General features: G+C 31.1%; 1 protein-coding gene and 1 long non-coding RNA gene across 2 annotated transcripts; both read left to right on the top strand.

Annotated features, from left to right (window-relative positions):
• The first annotated feature begins 6,855 nt into the window (after nt 1–6,855).
• On the top strand, nt 6,856–8,120 carry LOC120145861. The gene is made up of 4 exons (XR_005518159.1): nt 6,856–6,957; nt 7,047–7,093; nt 7,190–7,217; nt 7,896–8,120. It is a non-coding gene; the product is annotated as an uncharacterized LOC120145861 (long non-coding RNA).
• A 9,511-nt stretch (nt 8,121–17,631) lies between these two features.
• LOC120145942 lies at nt 17,632–18,090 on the top strand. Its single transcript, XM_039159637.1, has one exon. It carries the CDS (start codon nt 17,632–17,634, stop codon nt 18,088–18,090), a length of 459 nt encoding a protein of 152 aa, XP_039015568.1.
• The last annotated feature ends 1,021 nt before the right edge of the window (nt 18,091–19,111 follow it).

Genomic DNA, 19,111 nt, shown 5'->3' on the forward strand with positions numbered 1-19,111 from the left:
TCTTTGACTTAGTGAGACATATAAAACTTATAATGAAACTTTAACTAATGAACAATGCATGAAAATTTCATATCAATGATATCACATAAAATAATATCACATCAACATAAAGTCAACTGTATACATCTACATATCTTGTCAGTATCTCTGTGAACCTCATTTTCTTATCTTTATTATATTCATTCATATCTCTTAGTCGTATATTCTTGTACTTAACATTCTTAACTTTCATATAATTTATTTACACAATACCCACACAACTTCTCGCATAATACCTTTCATGTCATAACAACATATACATCATATAATACATATACCATTTCACAAGGAAACACATAACATCATACTAAGTTTATTTATATTATCTCTTTATTAGCCCATGTACACATGTGAGAACTAAATCTATGTGAGTACATTGAGGTTGTGAACCTATGTTGTCACCACAGTTCGTATAATTCCACTGAGTGGCATATGAAATTTGTCCTGAATGACCATTATCCATATCTCCCGAAGGACATAGGTAACATGTCCATATGTCCCAAAGGACATAGGTAAACTATCCATATGTCCCGAAAAACATGGGTAACCCTCGACTCTTGGCATGCCAACTATACCTATAGCTCTCATATCATATAACATGGGCACTATTATTATATTTCATAGCTTTAATTGTGCATATCGTTCATCTTATAAACACATTTACCTTTTCTTCTATCACATATCATATGTGCATATCTTGTGATCATGTAATCACATTACTTATCTTCATATATCTCATTGTTATATGTCACATATCACATATACTTATACTCATAGGGTTCAATATCATTGAACTCAGTTCACTTTTCCATGTTATTACACAATCATATAATCTTATATGTCCTATCAATAACATATATACTTATGCATGTACTCATGTGTACTCCTTAATGTAATTTTCATATTAATGCCATATACTCATATCATATAATAATTTCAACTAGGTCTCCCTCATAGAGTTTATACTACATGTTCATATAGTCTTATTTTATCCTATAAGTAATTTATACTCATCTTATTTCACCTTTCCATTTCACTTTCATAAATCAGTTATAACTATTCACATGATTTAATTTCACAAACCTGAATTTATATATATCATATAATCCATATTACTTATCTCACATTATTTATATACTAATTTCGTTGAATTTCACTTGACTCCTATAATAATATTTCATAAAGCTTTGTAATTATTCACTTTATAACTCCTATACCATAGTTTCCTTTAAGTGTATAAATCTTCCCTATATCACTTATCTTATAGTTTTATATCATCATTTATGTTTATGTCCCCTAATTTATATACTATTATCATAGAGTCTCATAACATTTCTCGTATAATCACTTATACCATATAATATAACTTATACTTGGTTATCTTATGTTCACATGTTCATTTCATTCCTTATCTCCTTATCACATTAACATGTATTTACACAATAACATGTCAACACATATACTCATACACACATATAAATCATAACAAACACATACTTCTATATATGAATTCATGCATTTTACTATCAGAAATCGACTTGTCGCGAGCCTTATTTCCATTAAACATCATATACTAACTAATATGCACTCACCTGGCCTCACTAGTCACTATCGATCCCTTATCTCTTCTCGGTGACTATTACTTGTAAACTTGTCCGGACGTTACTCTCGATCGATATATACACAATCATGTATACATATCAGCATTCCAAATACTATGATTCGATCCTTAATTTATTAAGCTAGAAGAAATAGTTAATCCAAATTTTCTCTTGCAATGGTATCGATACCCCCTCATAGGGTATCGATACTTCCCTAGCTGTGGAATCGGTACCATGCCTAGGTATCGATACCCATATTGCATTCTGTAATTCTCGTTCAAATATGGTATCGATACATTCCTTAAGGTATCGGTACCCTAGGTATTGATACTATTCTTCCCAGGTATCGATACCATTTGAATGCCTTTGTTAATTCCAGTCTTAAAGTATCGGTACCTGTTGAAGTAGTACCGATACTCATAGCCCAGAAATCACTTTTCTTCCCCCAAAAATTCACCCAAACTTACTTAATTCTTCTTATATAACCTCCTTTTAGCCCTTTAAACCTAACTACACTTATTCTAACCAACTTATATCACTTTAACTCGTCATAATATCCAATATTCTGTCTTAAATTTGGAAACCAAGAATCTTACCAATTTATCAACATGTTCTAAATTTGTTTCTAACACTTTGAATTTCTTATTTTGATTGATGACAAGTCAAATTTAACTTCCAACTTCAATTACTAACTCTTTTCCAAGATTTCACTTATAACCATCTCATCTTTAATCCTTTCTAACTTCTTCATCTTTTAGTTTTAAGATAACTTAAGTTTTCCTTAAATTAAGTATCATCTAAAGAACATAAACCAAGCTTAAAATTAAGAATTTATCAACCAACATGAAACTTACCTTTTACAAATGGGGTTCACGACTGAATGAGAAAGAAGACCCAACTCTCCAGACTTTTCCTTTCTCTTTTTCCTTCTCATTCCACATGGTTAATTCCTTATAAAGGAAAAAATAAAAAAATTTCTTGTCAAATGACCATTATACCCCTTACTCCATCAATTATTTACTAGACCATCATTCCCAAAATATTGCCAATTAAGTCCCTAAACTTTTCAATCTTTTGAATTCATGCTTCAAAGTTTCCAAAAATTCTATTTTGATCACTAACCCGACTTTTGGGATGTTACAATGTACATCTCTCAATACCTTAGTACTTAACAATAAACATATAATTATAATGGCATAAGTATGTTTCTATATTTTCAAAGAAATAAATAATAAAAAATATATTAAGTTATTTGTATACAAATTTTATTAAATATATGTATAAATTATAAATAAAAGAAACTTATATCAAGTTACTTGTAAAAATATAATAAATTAGAAATATAATTATAAATCTAATTTATTAATGGTTAACCGTTTATCAAAATTTGTAACTGTAACCTTAACTGTTAACCATCGTTTTTAGCGGTTTGGTTAACCGAAATCGTTTAGTATTAACGGTTCGTTTAATTAACATGTTAAATATAACGGTTATACCGATTAACGGTTACGGTTAATAGTTTCGGGGTTTTTTCCTATATCAACAACTTTTTGTATTTAAATCTCAAATAAAAACAAGGAAACAAAATATTTCAAATCATAAATATTTTTTTTTGGTACATTAGCTAAAGTTTAGGTCAGGTTGGCTCCCTAATCCAGGGTTAAGGTATATCTAAGACTCAATAAGAATTTGCATATTACCTACCAAGAATGATGATGCTAGGATTTAAACTTGAGCTTACAAATTCAAATTTATGAATCATAACCACTTGTATCAACAGTAACGTTACAAGAAAAACTTTAAATCTCATATAAAAACGAAAACGTTACGGAGTATTTAAATCTCAAATAAATACAAAAGTCATAACGTAGTTGGAATGTTTTGAGGTTTTGAATTGCATTCTATTTGTCATGGATTTTAAATGGTTCAAAATATCACATAAAGGTGTGAGATTTAGTCATCATAAACGGTTTCATATTTTAAACTAAGTCAATACATTCATCTCAAAATTCCAAATATTGAGCTTTGTTTTCTAATGAGAGGAAAATACGTAAATTAATCGGTAAATAGATTGGATACCAATGATTAATTAAAAAAAATACGTAGACAACTCATCAAGTTGATCACTGCTCCACGTGGCAATGTCCAGTTTCTTGGCACATATCATAAAAAATTGATTTTTACTCATATGTATATATTTCGATTTTATATATTATTTATAATACATTCTTAATTCTTTATTAAAATACTATTTATTTATGTCATCTACGATAAAGAACATTCAATTAATTTTATTTTTTGAAAGACATTGTTAATTAAAACGCAATTTTATTTTATGTCATTGTTAATATATTATTTATAATATATTATTTTATTTTTTTTGAAAGACATCGCCGTGTGTCATAGATATTTTTAATGTTATTTGCGATTACCGCGACTTTGATTTGGTTGTAATTTTTTTGTACCGTAAATATCAAATTAAAAGAATTTAAAATATAGAGACTGAAATGAGAATATTGGAGGTTTTGAAATAAAATTAAAAGAAAGAAATTCTTGTAAATAATGGTATAATTTTCTGAAAAAACATTTTCTAAATTTAACAAATTAAAAAATAAATATTTAAAATTTCTAATAAAAATAAAGAAAATTAAATTAAAGATAAAAATGATACTTTTTAATAAAAATAAATTAAATTAATTGAGTGATTAAATTATAAAAATTTAAATTTTAGTGACCAAAATAAGAGTGAAAAGATAATTTAGTGATGAATAATGTAGCTTTTCAAATTTTTATTTTTTATAAGATTTAAAAAAAATAAAATTTAAGTAAATAAAATACTAATAATTCATATATAATATTATTTTCACTATTTATACTCATAAAATATTTATTTTTATATTATAAATAATAAAAATGAACTATAAATTAAATAAAAGATTAACTATTTAATTCACAAAATCACATATTTAATTCACATAATCACCATGTATCGTAAACCTTCGTTGGATAGACAGATGCATAGTTGGTAGTCATTGTTAAGACTAAACATTACTTATAGTTCACGCATGGTAGATTAACCATTTGGCTGAGAATCGTATTCCTTACCAATGTTTTAAGTTCTAAATATGCACTTTGCCCTGTCTGCCTGCGCTCTAGCTTGCTTGGGTAGATTATCTTTTATCAGGCTTGTCTGCATGGTCTTTTAAATCTTTTTTAAGTTCTTACAGTGTGTTATAATCATACAAGGCAACCTAATGTTATTGTTGATTGTCATCACTTGGATCTCTCAATTTTCCATCTTTCATTTAACATGGCTCTTTCTGGTGTCCCTTTTAAGTCATTGTTATTAAGTAATTTTTTCATTCTCTTAATGGTGGCATTCTTATCGAGTTAGACTCTCTTTTGCTGCCTTGATCTCATGGACAGCTCATAAAAAGCCACATGAACAGAATTTGTTTGGTATAGTACAAGGTGGTTTAGATCCAGTACTAAGTTGAATCTCTGATCTTTGTCTTCCAACCATGCTTTTTGATGTGAGTTTTACCCTTTTTTCATTTGCTAATGATACTTTGATTTTTTTACCCTTTTGATACTTGTTTTAATCAGGGATATTTGTGTTCGAGGATTGGTGGATCGAAATTTACCAAGGTATGTGCATTCTATACCAAGAAATAACTCATGCTATGTTTACTTTGAAGATGTTTTATAGAATGTAATCAGATCTATAACATTTCAAGATCCAAGTTGCTTTCTGGGAGTAAAAAAGTAAAAGGTTGAGTTGACTAAAGAAAAATTGTTTGTTGAAGCTGATGAATAGAGTCCTACTCATGTTATGTTTTCTTTGAATATACTTTTACAGTAGATGATCAAATCTTGATGTTTCATACTTTAGCTAGTTTCGATAGAATTTTTCCACTTTGCATTTCAATATCTAAATCAATTTCTAGGTCTAGAAGATAATTTTACTAGTAGCAGCATATAAAAATGTTATGTTTTCTTTGAATATACTTTTACAGTAGATGATCAAATCTTGATGTTTCATACTTTAGCTAGTTTCGATAGAATTTTTCCACTTTGCATTTCAATATCTAAATCAATTTCTAGGTCTAGAAGATAATTGGTTTTACTAGTAGCAGCATATAAAATGATTGATTATTTTAGAAAATACAACTCCAAATCTAAATCTCTATAATTTCTAGCAGTATTATTCCCTATGGGGGGGCGGGGGTGCTGTTAGATCTAGGATAACCTAGTTGCCTGCTAAAGATTCAATCAACGACAAGTTGAATTAACTTAAGCTCACTTGTGTGACAGGTATGCAATCGGTGGTCTTGCAGGCGGTGAAGATAAAGATTCATTTTGGCGTGTTGTAGCTCAGTGTACTGCAGCACTTCCTGAAGACAAACCACGGTATGTCATGGTACAAATGAGTTTAATAACTGTAATCTACATCCTTAGATTCTGATGAATTGCACCTTCTTTTCTCCGTTTAAATTGCTGTAAAGCATTATATTTGTGCTTGCTTGATTTCAGGGTGTGGGGTATCCGCTGTATGTTGTAGTCTGTAGTGCCTTGGGTGCTGACATGTATGACTGTGTTTATCCTAGTCGAACTGCTCGTTTTGGCACTGCTGTTGTGCCGGAGGTGATATATTTACATAGTTTTTGAGAGTTAATATTCTCAATTTTGTCACTAGTTGCAATGCATGGTGTTTATGGCAGTAGTTGCTATTCTTTCTGTTTGCCTTCTAGTATGACTTGTCTATTCTCATTGCATGCATTATCATGTCAAGAATATTTTCAGACATGGATACGGGGATATGATTCTCCAAGGGCCCTTCAAATACGTGAAAAAACTTGAGAATAAATTGAAGATGTGTGTTAGACGCATATCCTCCTTATCCAGCACTAACACTTGAGTTCGAGTAACATAGTATAGTAATGTTAAAAGTTCGATCTCATAAGTTCACCTCCCTATGAATTTAGAGTGCATTAGTTACACCCAATTTTTATTTAGAATATGAATCTAGTATTCTGATGTCATTCAAGCACTTAATGCAGGGAGTGCTTAGACTCAAGAACAAAGCGATGCCTGAGGATACTCGCCCTATTGATCCTACGTGTGCTTGTATGGTATGCATTTCATGATCAAATTGCTTAAAATTGTTAATATATGGATTTAGTTTTTGCCATATTAAACTCTCTGCCCAATATACGTATGCAAGAACTATACGAGGGCCTACATTCATTCTCTTGTAACAAAGGATGCTATGGGATCTCAGCTTTTATCATATCACAATTTATACTATATGATGCAGGTACAACCTTAAAGTTGATATGTTTTAAGCTTTGTTGGTTTCATGTTTACTTTATTTAATGATTGATAGTATACCTTTACCAATTTTAGCTTAGCAGAAATCTACACTAATCCATAGTCCAGGGGAAGTTTCCCGAGTATGTTTGCCTCTTGCTTTCGCCAACTTTAATTTTTCTTCCCCATTTCCTTCTTTGCAGTATAAGAAATTTTACTGTTCTTAGTCTTTTTTACAGGTTTGTATGCAACGTTTTGTAGAAAATTGTATTTTGATCTCTCTTTCTTCCTGCCATTGATTTCTTTAAAATGCTAAAAGGGTTTTCTCTGTCATGCTTAACATCCTCTTTCTTATAATTTTGTCATGTAATCTACTTCAGTCTGTCATTCTTCCAAAACATTCTTTGATTGTGATTGGCTCAAATTTAAAATTATTTTGAAGTTCCATGTTCTTCGTTTGTTTAAGTGATGAAATATCATCTTATATTCGCTGCCAATATGAGTACGAGGGTATCTATTACATTGCAACATCACCCGTTGTTAACCTTACATCAGTTACCATCTCCCCAGAAACAAGGGAAGAAAAAGATTTGCTTATCAATCTTTTTAGAGCAGTTTACTATTTAGAAACCCTTTCACCTATAACATGGTATATGCTTGCTTGCTTGCTAGTATGTACAAATTGTAGCTTCAAGCACCAGAAGTTCAGAACTTCAAGTTGCTGAAGCAAAGGGCTGGTATCTAGGTTTTCAAGCTTTGACACTTGGATGGTGATCATGTAATTTTTTGTCATTCATTTGTTCTCTCTTTTCTTGCTTGGTTGACAAGCATCATGATCATGGTTTTCCAATTATAGATATCATCCCATCTGCACGAACTATGCAACATGTGTGTGTATTTGTCGAGTAATTTTAACTGAATATGAGATTTTGCATCGTCTTGTAGTTTCCTAAAGGAGATGTACCTGAATGGTTCCGCAATGCCATGGAAGTTGCTGAAATCGATATCTCTTCATGATGTGCTCCTCTTCGTAACGATTAACTAAACAAGGTTGAATTCTGGTGTTATTTACTTCGGCTTTCTGAGGTTGAGATGAAACGAATCTAATTTACAGGTAACCATGTAGAGCAGCATAAATTTTGTTAGCTTATAATATGCCTGCTTCTTCACCCCACTTCCATCAAATGTGTTAAAGTCCTAGGCTGGTTCCTATAGGCTGCTTCACCCCGCTTTTGTCGGAAATGTCCTCCGACGAAGGAACTCGCTTCTTGGCTAGAAAAAGTATAGGTTTGAGCGCCGTCTTTTGATGTCGGTCAAAATAGTGGTGAAAGAACTCGAGTTAGCCAACTAAAAACACAACTTCAACCACCATTTTTTGGCTACTTAAATTAATCTTTGTTTTCCATTCATTTGATGTAAATGTTATTGCCAGCTTAGTTTTCTATATGTGAATGTAAGCCAATCATTATTTAACCATAGGGTTATCTCAAGCTTGATAAACCTATATACTACATGACCTATCATTTAATTGTAACTATGAAACGTTTTGTATAAGTCATGACAAATCGTTTTAGTTATTAATAAATTTGGGTTTAGGCTTAACTAACTAAGCCTGTCATGGAAAATGTTAATAAGGAATAATTTTTTACATTTCTCTATATATTGTTATGCACTCATTTTCTTTGTCCTTAAATGCAATTGGTTATCTTATAATTAAAATTTATACATGCAAACCAAAATTGAGAATGATTTCTCGAATGATTATCCCTAATAAATGAAGTATTTCTTCAGCCAAGCATATCTTGACTTGCATTTCCAGCTAACATCGGTCTGATCGTCTTAAAATGATAATTTTGTATATACATTAGGGTAAAGCCTAAATTATCAGTTTTGATCCGGTTTGCTAACTAAACTTTTATTTTTTCAAAATCATACCTAAAATTTAGTTTTTGTTTCATTTTATTACTTTGTCGTTAAAAATTTAATGCGTTTAGTACCTAAACTATCAGTTTTTGTCCATTTTAGTACTTAAACTTTTCATTTTTTTCAAAACTTATTGTTAAATTTTGAATTAGGTTATTAAACCGAAATAAAAACTAATGTTTTTAATGGTGGAGTACTAAAATGAAATAAAAACTAAACTTTAGGTATGGTTTTGAAAAAATTAAAAGTTTAGGTATTAAAACGGATTAAAATTGATAATTTAGGTACTAAACACGTAATTTATCCTATAAATTATTTTGAAAGATATAAGTTAATACATAATAATTCTTTTTTGACTCTGTTAAATGATAAAATTATAATTTAATCTTTATAAAATTATAAGATAATATAAGAATTTATGGTTTAAAGTTTAAGGTTTAGGGTTTAAGTTTAATGTTTAGAGTTTATGATTTTTAGAGCTTGGGGTTTGTGTGTGTTTACGATCTAAAATTTGCAGTTTAAAGTTTGGGTTGAGATTTAGTATTTAGGGTTTGGGGTATAAGGCATACGGTCTACGGGTTATGATTTGGAATTCAATGTTTAGAGTTTAGAGATTAAGTTTTGGGATTTGAGATTTAAGGTTTAGGGTCTATAGTAAATTTACCAAAAAATAAACAGCATTAAGGACTTAATGGTTAAGTGGCCTAAAAGAGTGAAATATGAAAGTTTAGTGATGGAATTGAATTTTTTTTAAATAGAAATAAAGATAAAATTTACCAAAAAAAAATAGTTTACCCAAAATGCATATGCAGCAATAGATGCTTATAGTGAGATCCGAGTTACATAATTTATCATCTCAATTACAGTAGGTTTTTTTGTTTTTTGAAAATGATTACTTTGTATTAGAATTCACAAAGTACACCACCCCAAGGATCTTATTAAAAAAACCTCTCTAATCCTAAGCAGAGGAAAAAGAGTGAACCTTGGGATGAAAGAAGGTCCAATATGAACCCAGGAACAACAAGAATAACAGCCGATAACACACCACTAGAACAGCCCAAAACAGACTACAACAATGTAGCAACACACTACCCCTGAAAGAAATTCAAAAAGGAACTACACACATCTAAAAACAAAGAACAAAACCATGCTACAATCACCGGGACAAAAGACAGTAGAGCATATGCCTATGAAAGGATACTAAACATAGATCTGAACCCTGTCAGCGCCAACCAAACAGTAAAGGAACGGGACTACGAACAACTCTAAAATACTCGAATCCAACGAGGGCCATAGCGAAACAGCGAAATAGATCTATACTAGCTCAGCCCTTACACGAACCTTCTACTAAACACGGAAAACTCACCCACTATCTATAACTGAGAGCACAAAGTGCTCCAAACTTAAAGTCACAAACTCTTCCAAAACTGAGAAAGTAACGCCCAAAACCTCACCCACACGAAGCGTTGCCCTCGCTTCAATGAACAATCACCGTTCGATTAACAACAAACACCTTCGCAGGAAAACCACGAACAACCACCCCCTACTGTCAACTTGCCTCAACTTCCGTCTCCTCACAATCTTCTTCATTCTTTTTAAAGCAATACAAATGCAAAACTTTGAATTCCAATCACGATTAACTAGGTTGGACTGCAAGGATTGTGCCAATTCACCATGCATGTATTTACTGAAAAGTCCTCACCCACTGCTCAATAAACGCCTGGGGCCCACCACGTGCAACGCCAACCTGGATTTTATGCCCAACAGAATCAAAAATATGAGAATCATGCTTATTCTCTCTAACAGCAGCCCCCCTTTCCACCTCACAATCCACTAGCCTCATACTAGCTGTCTCTATTCCAAAAGCATTAACACTCCTCAGGCAGAATGAAAATGCGTAGTTGCTCTATTCAACGCCAGGGCCTACCACTTGCAACGCCAACCACACCAAGCTCCACTTTAACTCCCATACCATGTTGCCCCTCTAACGAACCACCAAGGACCACAAACAACAAACTTGCTACCAACATCCACAAACGAAAATATTCCTCTGGCCCGACGCCTAGAGCTACACATCCCCCGACCACCTTTCTCGAGACTAGTTTAATCTGCACAAGCCACTACGAAACCAAAAACATCCGCCATAATAACGAAGACTGCATGCCACGCTCCGCCATCAACGAAAGCACGACTCCTCACAAAATTACTAAACTCCCAAAAGAAACAACTCCTGAATAACGGAAACTGCCAGTAATCTCAGACTATTACCGACAAGTCACCTCATTTCCACGACCGGAACACAAAACCCGCAACTGCAGCAGAAACCTCCTGCAACCTAGGACTCATCACATCAACGGTAACGCTATATTCACCACTCCACAACCGGCCGGGATGCCAACAAGGAACACACAAAGCAAAACAACAAACACAGGAACGGGCCTAGAACAACAACTAAAAACAACTCCAGAGAACACTTGTCTAGGCAAAGTAAACACATGACAGCTGAAAGACAAGAGAGAGATAATACCTTTCGAACAAACCCACTCACTACATTCAAGCTAATAGACGAAGAAAGGACACAAACGCGACGAACACCGAACCTCTTCAACAAAAAGAATAAACTTGAGAGAAAAGAGCCACACACATAGTCAAGAGGCACGTTCGAAAACGGAAACAATCCCTTACGCGAGGCGGTGGCCGCCTCCACCACCAACCTTGCTGCTTAAAAGCAAACTAATGAAAAGATAAAATAACAAAAGAAAAAAAAGGATCGGCGGCCAACAACCAGCCTTAAGGGCTGGTGCCGCCACCTCCGCCTATGATATCGACTTCTCTCTTTTAAAAATTGGTTTGCCCAAAGTGGTGCCCAGTTCTTTCAATTACAGTAGGTTTATGTTGAACAAACTGCGTGTTCTTGAATACACACGATGTGCTGAGTAGACACCGTCCCCCACGACCGTATGAGTTGCGTCATTGCATATAATACTAGTAAAATCAAAGCTCAAACTCAACAGGTTGGCCATGGAAATGTGAGAGCAATCACCAAGTCGGCTGGGACCCCCCACTGTATGAAACTCGCAATTTTATGACCTTATTCAGATGCTGCAACCACACAGTGTGAAACTATAGTTAGAATCTGTCTGAAACAAAAGTTAAGTGTGAAATGATGAAGAAATGTATGGATTTTAACCAATTTGTTAAAGTATATTATATTTATTAAAAATTATATATTAATTATTTGTTTTTTTATATTTACGATTGATTTTGTATTGGTATATTAATTATTTTTCCTATATTGTGTTGATGTCGTGATCCATATTCGACCAATTCTAGCTTACTAATGGCCATTCCCTTTCTTAGGGCAAATTATGTGGACGCTCCTCTATCAAAACTTCGTAGTTCCTTGACTTCAATTTTAAGTTACTATATTTGTACACTTTTATTCTTCCTTCGCTGATCTCTCGAGGGTTCATCATGATTTTTATATAATACTTTATTATTCATAATATCTAAATTTAAAATTTAAATTATTATTCATTTATTTTGGAACAAAAATATTAATCATTTAAACATGTATACTCTCCTAATTTTTTATATGTTAATAATAATAACACTCAAATTAAAATTTATTTCAATCCTGTCATAATAATTAATAAACTAATTTTCCCGAAATATATGAATATTATTTTTACATCAAAGATGGCACTAAAATAATAGTTATGGTTACGGATGGGCACGGGATCCGACCGGATCGGATCGTTTTTTTTAATAATTTCAGGTCATGTCAGTTTTTTAGAAAATATGTTCGGATCGAGTTGTGTTCGAGTTAAGGATGAAAAATATTAAAATCAACCCGACTCAAAAATTATTTTATATATTTAGGGATAATTATAATAATAATCATCTATATATTATTTTTTTCAATTAGATCCTTATTTTTACTGAATAAAAATATATTTTTTTATAAATATATTCATTTTGAGTTGAATCGGGTCAAATTCGAGTTTTATCTAAAAAGCACAAGTCGAATTTAAATCAATTGAAATCACTTCTAAACTTGAGTTGAATTTCTGAGTCATATCAAATTGACTAAAAACCTGACTTGACCTATACCCATCTCTAGTTATGGCTTCTTTAAAATTTGAATAACTAATTCATTATACATGGCCAAATCCCTTTGTCTTTACCATCCAGAATATTGATCCATAAGTTCAAAATAAATTATAGGAGTATAGCTTTTTTATAAAAAAAATAATAAGTGGTGATGACATTTGATTAAATAGTTCTGACTATATGACATTATTTTATTAAATTCTTTAATTATAAAAATTATAAAATGATTTTTTATTATAGGATGTTTTTTTATTGAGTTTTTTACTATTAAAAGTTACCAAATTATTTATATGCTCCAAACTTATCATTTTCTATTAAAAATTGATGATAATATTCTAAGATAGGCGTTAACCTTCTGACTGAGATATAATAAAATCTTATTGCAGAATTTCAAACGACTATCATATCCCAATCAACATGTTAATTTATAATTCATATCTCAATCAACATGTTAACTTATAATACAAACGATTGTCAATTTTTCAACAGAATAGGACGAATTCATATCATATGAATAAATAGGTAATCATTTTGTAATTTTTAATAATCGGGGACTTAACAAAACATAATTTTATAATTAAATGATCATTTTATGACTTTTAATAATTAAAGACTTAACAAATCAGCGGGATCATTTGTATAATTTACTCTAAAAAAATAATTATAACATCCTCAATATCGGGTTAGTGATCAAATTGTAAAGTTTCAGAATTTGGTGACTAGAGTAGAACCATGGATTAGTTCAATGATTTATTTGGAAATAAATCATTAAAGTTGTTGGTAATTATTAAATGAAGTAAAGGATAAAATAGTCAATTGACAAGGAAAGATATTTTCTCCCCTTTATTAGGAGATTAACACGTTGGGGAGAGGAAGATGAAAACTCTCTTCTTCTTCACTTGCTTTCTTCTTCTCCATCGTGCCTAAGCTAGGCAAAGGTGAGTTTCTTTATTTGTTGATTATTAGCTGAAATTTAAGGTTGAGTTTTGATTATTAGGTGATAATTAAGCATAAAAAGAGCTTAAATTATCTTAAAACAATAAGATGAAGAGAATAGAGGGGATTAAAGAAAAGGGAGGAATAAGTGAAATCTTGAAAGAGGGTTTTTTAATGAGGTTTTAGAGTGAATTTGACTTGTCATCAATCTAATTAACATGTATGAAGTATTAGAATTGGATTTGTAACATGTTAAAATTTGGGTATGATTCTTGAATTTCTTAAGGAGAATAGGATATATGGAGGTTAAAGAATTGATTATTGAGTAGAAATGAGGGCAAATATGTATATGTAAGTAAGGAATATGAAAGGGGATGAAATATGAAGCATTTGAGTTGAATTAAATGGATTTTTGGGCTTAAAATGCAAATTCTGGGCAAGGTGTATCGATGCGCATTGAATGTGCATCGATGCACTCTTTAAAGAAGAAACATCGAATGCAAATGGTGCATCGATGCATAAGGAGTGCATCGATGCATCCCTGTAAAATGAAAACATCAAAGGTAATTTGTGTATCGATGCATGGGTAGTGCATCGATGCACATGTTAAAGAATGCATCGATGCACTGTAGCATGCATCGATGCACTTCAAGGGGAAATTGAAATAGACATTTCTTCTGGTCTAAGAAATGATAGATTAGATTATAACAATGGGATACTGATATGTATCAATGTATAATTATGTAGATATCGAACACGAACAAGTTCTGGGTTGTGTATCAAGTTAAGATTCGATCGAAAGAGAAGAAATCATAAAGTGGATTGAAACTTAGTGAGGCCAAGGTGAGTGCACATTATTTAGTATATGATGTTAAATGGAAAATAAGACTTATGATAAGTCTATTTCCAATAGTAAAATGCATGAATTCATAGAGGTATGTGTTTTGTTATGATTTATATATATGTGCATGAGTATATATGTTATTGATATGATTCTATGATCATAGGATGTAAACTATGTGATAAGTGATAAGTGACTATATGGAATTATATGAGAACAAGAGATGACATAAGCAAAGTGACATATATGTGATAAATGAATTATATGAAAAGTGAGATAAACAAAGTATGGTTGATATAGGGTAATATAAGAATAGCTCATAGGTTATATGATAAAGATGGAACCATATAGGAACATTAATTGAGTACTTGATAATAAGTCATAAGGTTATATGCATAGGTAATATAAGTTATAAGATGAGAATACATATGAATATCAAATAAGTTATGAGATAAGTTATATGACATTAATATATAGGCTAAATGAAAGTATACACATGAATACATATATAAGTTTATATGTTATTTTATATGCTATGGGATATACCCATGAACATATGTGATGTGATATATGTTATGAGAAATGACCCATGTGACTAAGTGTGAATTGATATAAGTATGTGATATGAAGTTATGGGTATATGTGTCATATGTTATTATATGTGACATGATATATATGAGTTTATGCGATATAAAAGTGTATATATGAAATAACATTATAGGTTATAAAACCGTGAGCCTATATGATTATGTGTTATATGTTACATGATACGACATGCGAGTTACATGAACAAATGAGAAATGATACAAGTTATATGAAACGATCTACGTGAATACATGCACTTGTGATACATGTAATATGATATGAGATATATGGTTACACATACATGTGGTATGTGACAGAAGAGAAATAACAAGTGATATGAAATGTTATAAATGATAATGCCCATGTTATGTGATATGAGAGCTAGGGGTATAGTTGGCATGCCAAGAGTCGAGGGTTTACCTATGTCTTTCGAGACATATGGACAGTTTACCTATGTTCTTCGGGACCTATGGACAGTTGCCGAGGTTCTTTATGACCTATGGATAGTTGTCGGGGTCTTTGTGACCTCTGGATAGGTCATTCGGGACATTTATACGAGTTGTGGTGACAGCATAGTGGTTCACAACCTCAATAGACTCACGTATCTACAGTTCTCACATGTGTACCATGGGCTAATAAAGAGATAATATTAATAAACTGGATATGATGATATGTTTGTTTCCTTATGAAATGTTATGTGTGATATATGATGGTACAAATGGCAGATATAAGATTAAATGATAAAAGGAATCAATGATAGTGATAAGAATGAAGATGATGATATAGTTGATTGTGTGTTTGATTTACGATAGTATATATGTTTTACATAACATGATATATATATATATGTTATATGGTATATGGTATACGTGAGTACATGTTAAGGTATATGTGAATGAGTATAATTGATTGACATGATGATATAATAACAAGTCTATCAGATATATAATATGGACATAAAAGATCATAGGAACAGGAGATAAGAGATATAAATGATAATGGCATATATGTATGTATGTATGTATTTGTTACATATAACAGTATATGAGTTGTAAGAAATGATTACTAGTAAATGTTTACATTATATGTTTATTGCCTCACTAAGTCATAGACTTAGCGTGTGATTGTTTCACACGTAGGTTACAGAAGTGAGAAGAGTAAAGAGCAATGTGGAGCAAGACAAGTCAGTTCTCCTTACTGAAGGTCAGATCAAAAGAAAGATGAATAATATGTATGTTAACAACTAAAGTTTTAGTTGGCATGTATTCAAAATAATGTATTATATAAGCTCTGAATAGTTTTGTAAACGTTTTGAATAAGTTATATGTTATAAAAGTTTTAAATTATTCACTAATTTTGTATAAGCAAAAGTTTTGAAAAGTTAATGTGATACCTCGGACTCGGATCCGGGTCAGATACGGGTTGGGGGTGTTACAATAATATTTCATTACGATAGATATTTTCCATCCTACATTCAAGCATATTTGAAGTTAAAAAAATACGAATTTGATGGTTCAAAACAAGGACATGAATACAAATGACGTGTAATGTTTATGTTAATGATGGCTCAAAAATTAAAATAATTTGCCGATGTAGAAAGATAAAAAGACGGGAAGTTCTATCGTACGGCAGCTTTAATATATTCGATAAAGTGTTACCTAAAATATTATTATTTTTCTACCGCATATATTATCAAACCCGGTAAAATTCTTAATAATAACAAAATCATTAGAAATAATAATGTTTTCAGCAATTTTTTATCGACTTTATATAAAAAATAATAACTTTTTTTTAATCGTATATTAAGTTGTCACACGTAAGACTGCAAAAAAGATCATCTTGGAATGTTAACGTGGACAAATTTTGATGGAAGTTAAATATGTTTGTTGTTACATTAAATAATAAGATATCATTTAATATTTTTTATCTAAAAATAAATATTGAATGTGATGTCAGATTACATTATATTTCAATAAAAAATAATAGTAAAATTTAAAAAATGATTTTCTTGACTGTAAAACAAACTTTAATCCTTTGTTGATTTTCCATACGCCGCCTAGCAACAAAGAATCTGAACCACCAGAAAGGACATTCCCAAAATCAGAGCCCTTCATTTATTCCATATCGAACTTTTTCCAAGAGTCAACCTGACCTGAATTTAAAAGGAAAAGAGTGAAGCTCCCATGAAACTCCCTTGCAAAAACCCAACCTCCCACTTTGCCCTTTATAAATGATACCTTCTTGTACACCCCCAAAGACCAAGACTCAGAATCCATGTTCACAATGCCGGGCTTTAAAACATCATCGGAACATGTCGGAGGAGGTGGTCGGAGATCCAAGCCGAACGAAGCATGTAAACGACACCCAAAACACAAGCAATCGCCTGGAGTTTGTTCGCTTTGTTTGGCCGACAAACTGACTCAGCTATCGACTCATTCGTCATCTTATTGTCCTTCTTCGACGTCTTCTTCTTTATCTTCCTCATCTTATTCCTCGTGTTCTTCCTCTCCCTTTCGTGCTCGTCGTTTTACTGCAGATGGAAAAGAGTCTTGTTTTTGCTTTTTGTTGTTTAATGGCAAGAATCTACTCACTAAGAGCAGCTCAGTTGCCTGTGCTTCCCGAATGAGAAGCAAAGAAGGCGATGATCGTAAGAAGAAGAAACGTGGGTTCTTGTCCAAGTTGTTTCACCCAATAAGTACTAAGACGAAAGAACAGGTTTCATTAATGGCGGTGTTTGCTTGATTGCGTGTTTTTTTTTTTCTTTAACTTGTTTCATTGATAGAATAGAATCACTACTCCGACAAGCTGTTTTGCTTGAAAATTTAATCTGTTGTAACTTGTAGGTACTTTGAGAATGTTTTATGGTATAATATGATACCGTCATTATATATATATATATATATATATATTATTTCATGGTGGAATGTTGGAAGGAAAAAGACAAATAGAATCGATTAGTTTAATTAGTTCCTATTTGCTTTGCCGACAGCTTCTGTGAGTGGAACTTAGTTTAATCTTGTGTAGTGTTACAATAGGAAGGGCTAAAGTTTCTTATTTTAAGCGAAACACAATGCCAAAACCTCCGTCTGATTAGTTAGTAGCTCAAACTGTGGGCTTACGATAGGATTTTTTTTTAAGGCTTAGGTAGTGTTTGTTTTTGCAATAGTTAAAAGGTTTGTGATCTGTAAGAAGAAGATTGTTTGTTTTTTAACGTCTGTAAACTGCTAAAATAAATTGAAATATAAATAAACTGATTTTTTAAACTTAAAAGAGTTTTGCAATACTGAGATTTAAATAATTTTAGTTTTACAATACTGAAATTTAAATAATTCATACAGCTACAATAATATTTTTTTTAGAAAAACAAACACCACCTTATTAATTCTATTATAAATCTCACATAATCACATGTATTATTAGTTTTATAAATTTTATACAATAAAATATAAGAAATGATCATTAAATTATATGATTTTTTTAAATATGCAATTATGTAATACTTTTAATTTTTTAAAATATATATTCATAATTTATTTTTATAATTATATGATATTTTTATAAAATATTTTTTAAATTATCAAATTATTTTATGATTATTTTTTATTTAATTGTGATTATATTTTAAATTTTAAAAACATAATTTATAATTTTTTATATTTTAAAATCTTAATTATCAAACAATGAAATCATTTTTATTAAGCAATGTGATTTAAATACTTACATTTTGTATAAAAAGTTTAAATATAATTTAAAAATAACAAAT

Source organism: Hibiscus syriacus, unplaced genomic scaffold, assembly GCF_006381635.1.
Source record: "Hibiscus syriacus cultivar Baekdansim isolate YM2019G1 unplaced genomic scaffold, ASM638163v2 tig00110895_pilon, whole genome shotgun sequence".
NCBI lineage: Eukaryota > Viridiplantae > Streptophyta > Magnoliopsida > Malvales > Malvaceae > Hibiscus > Hibiscus syriacus.

What these genes read in the sequence shown, in the direction of transcription:
- LOC120145942 (XM_039159637.1), top strand. Translation starts at nt 17,632, where the DNA reads ATGCCGGGCTTTAAAACATCATCGGAACATGTCGGAGGAGGTGGTCGG.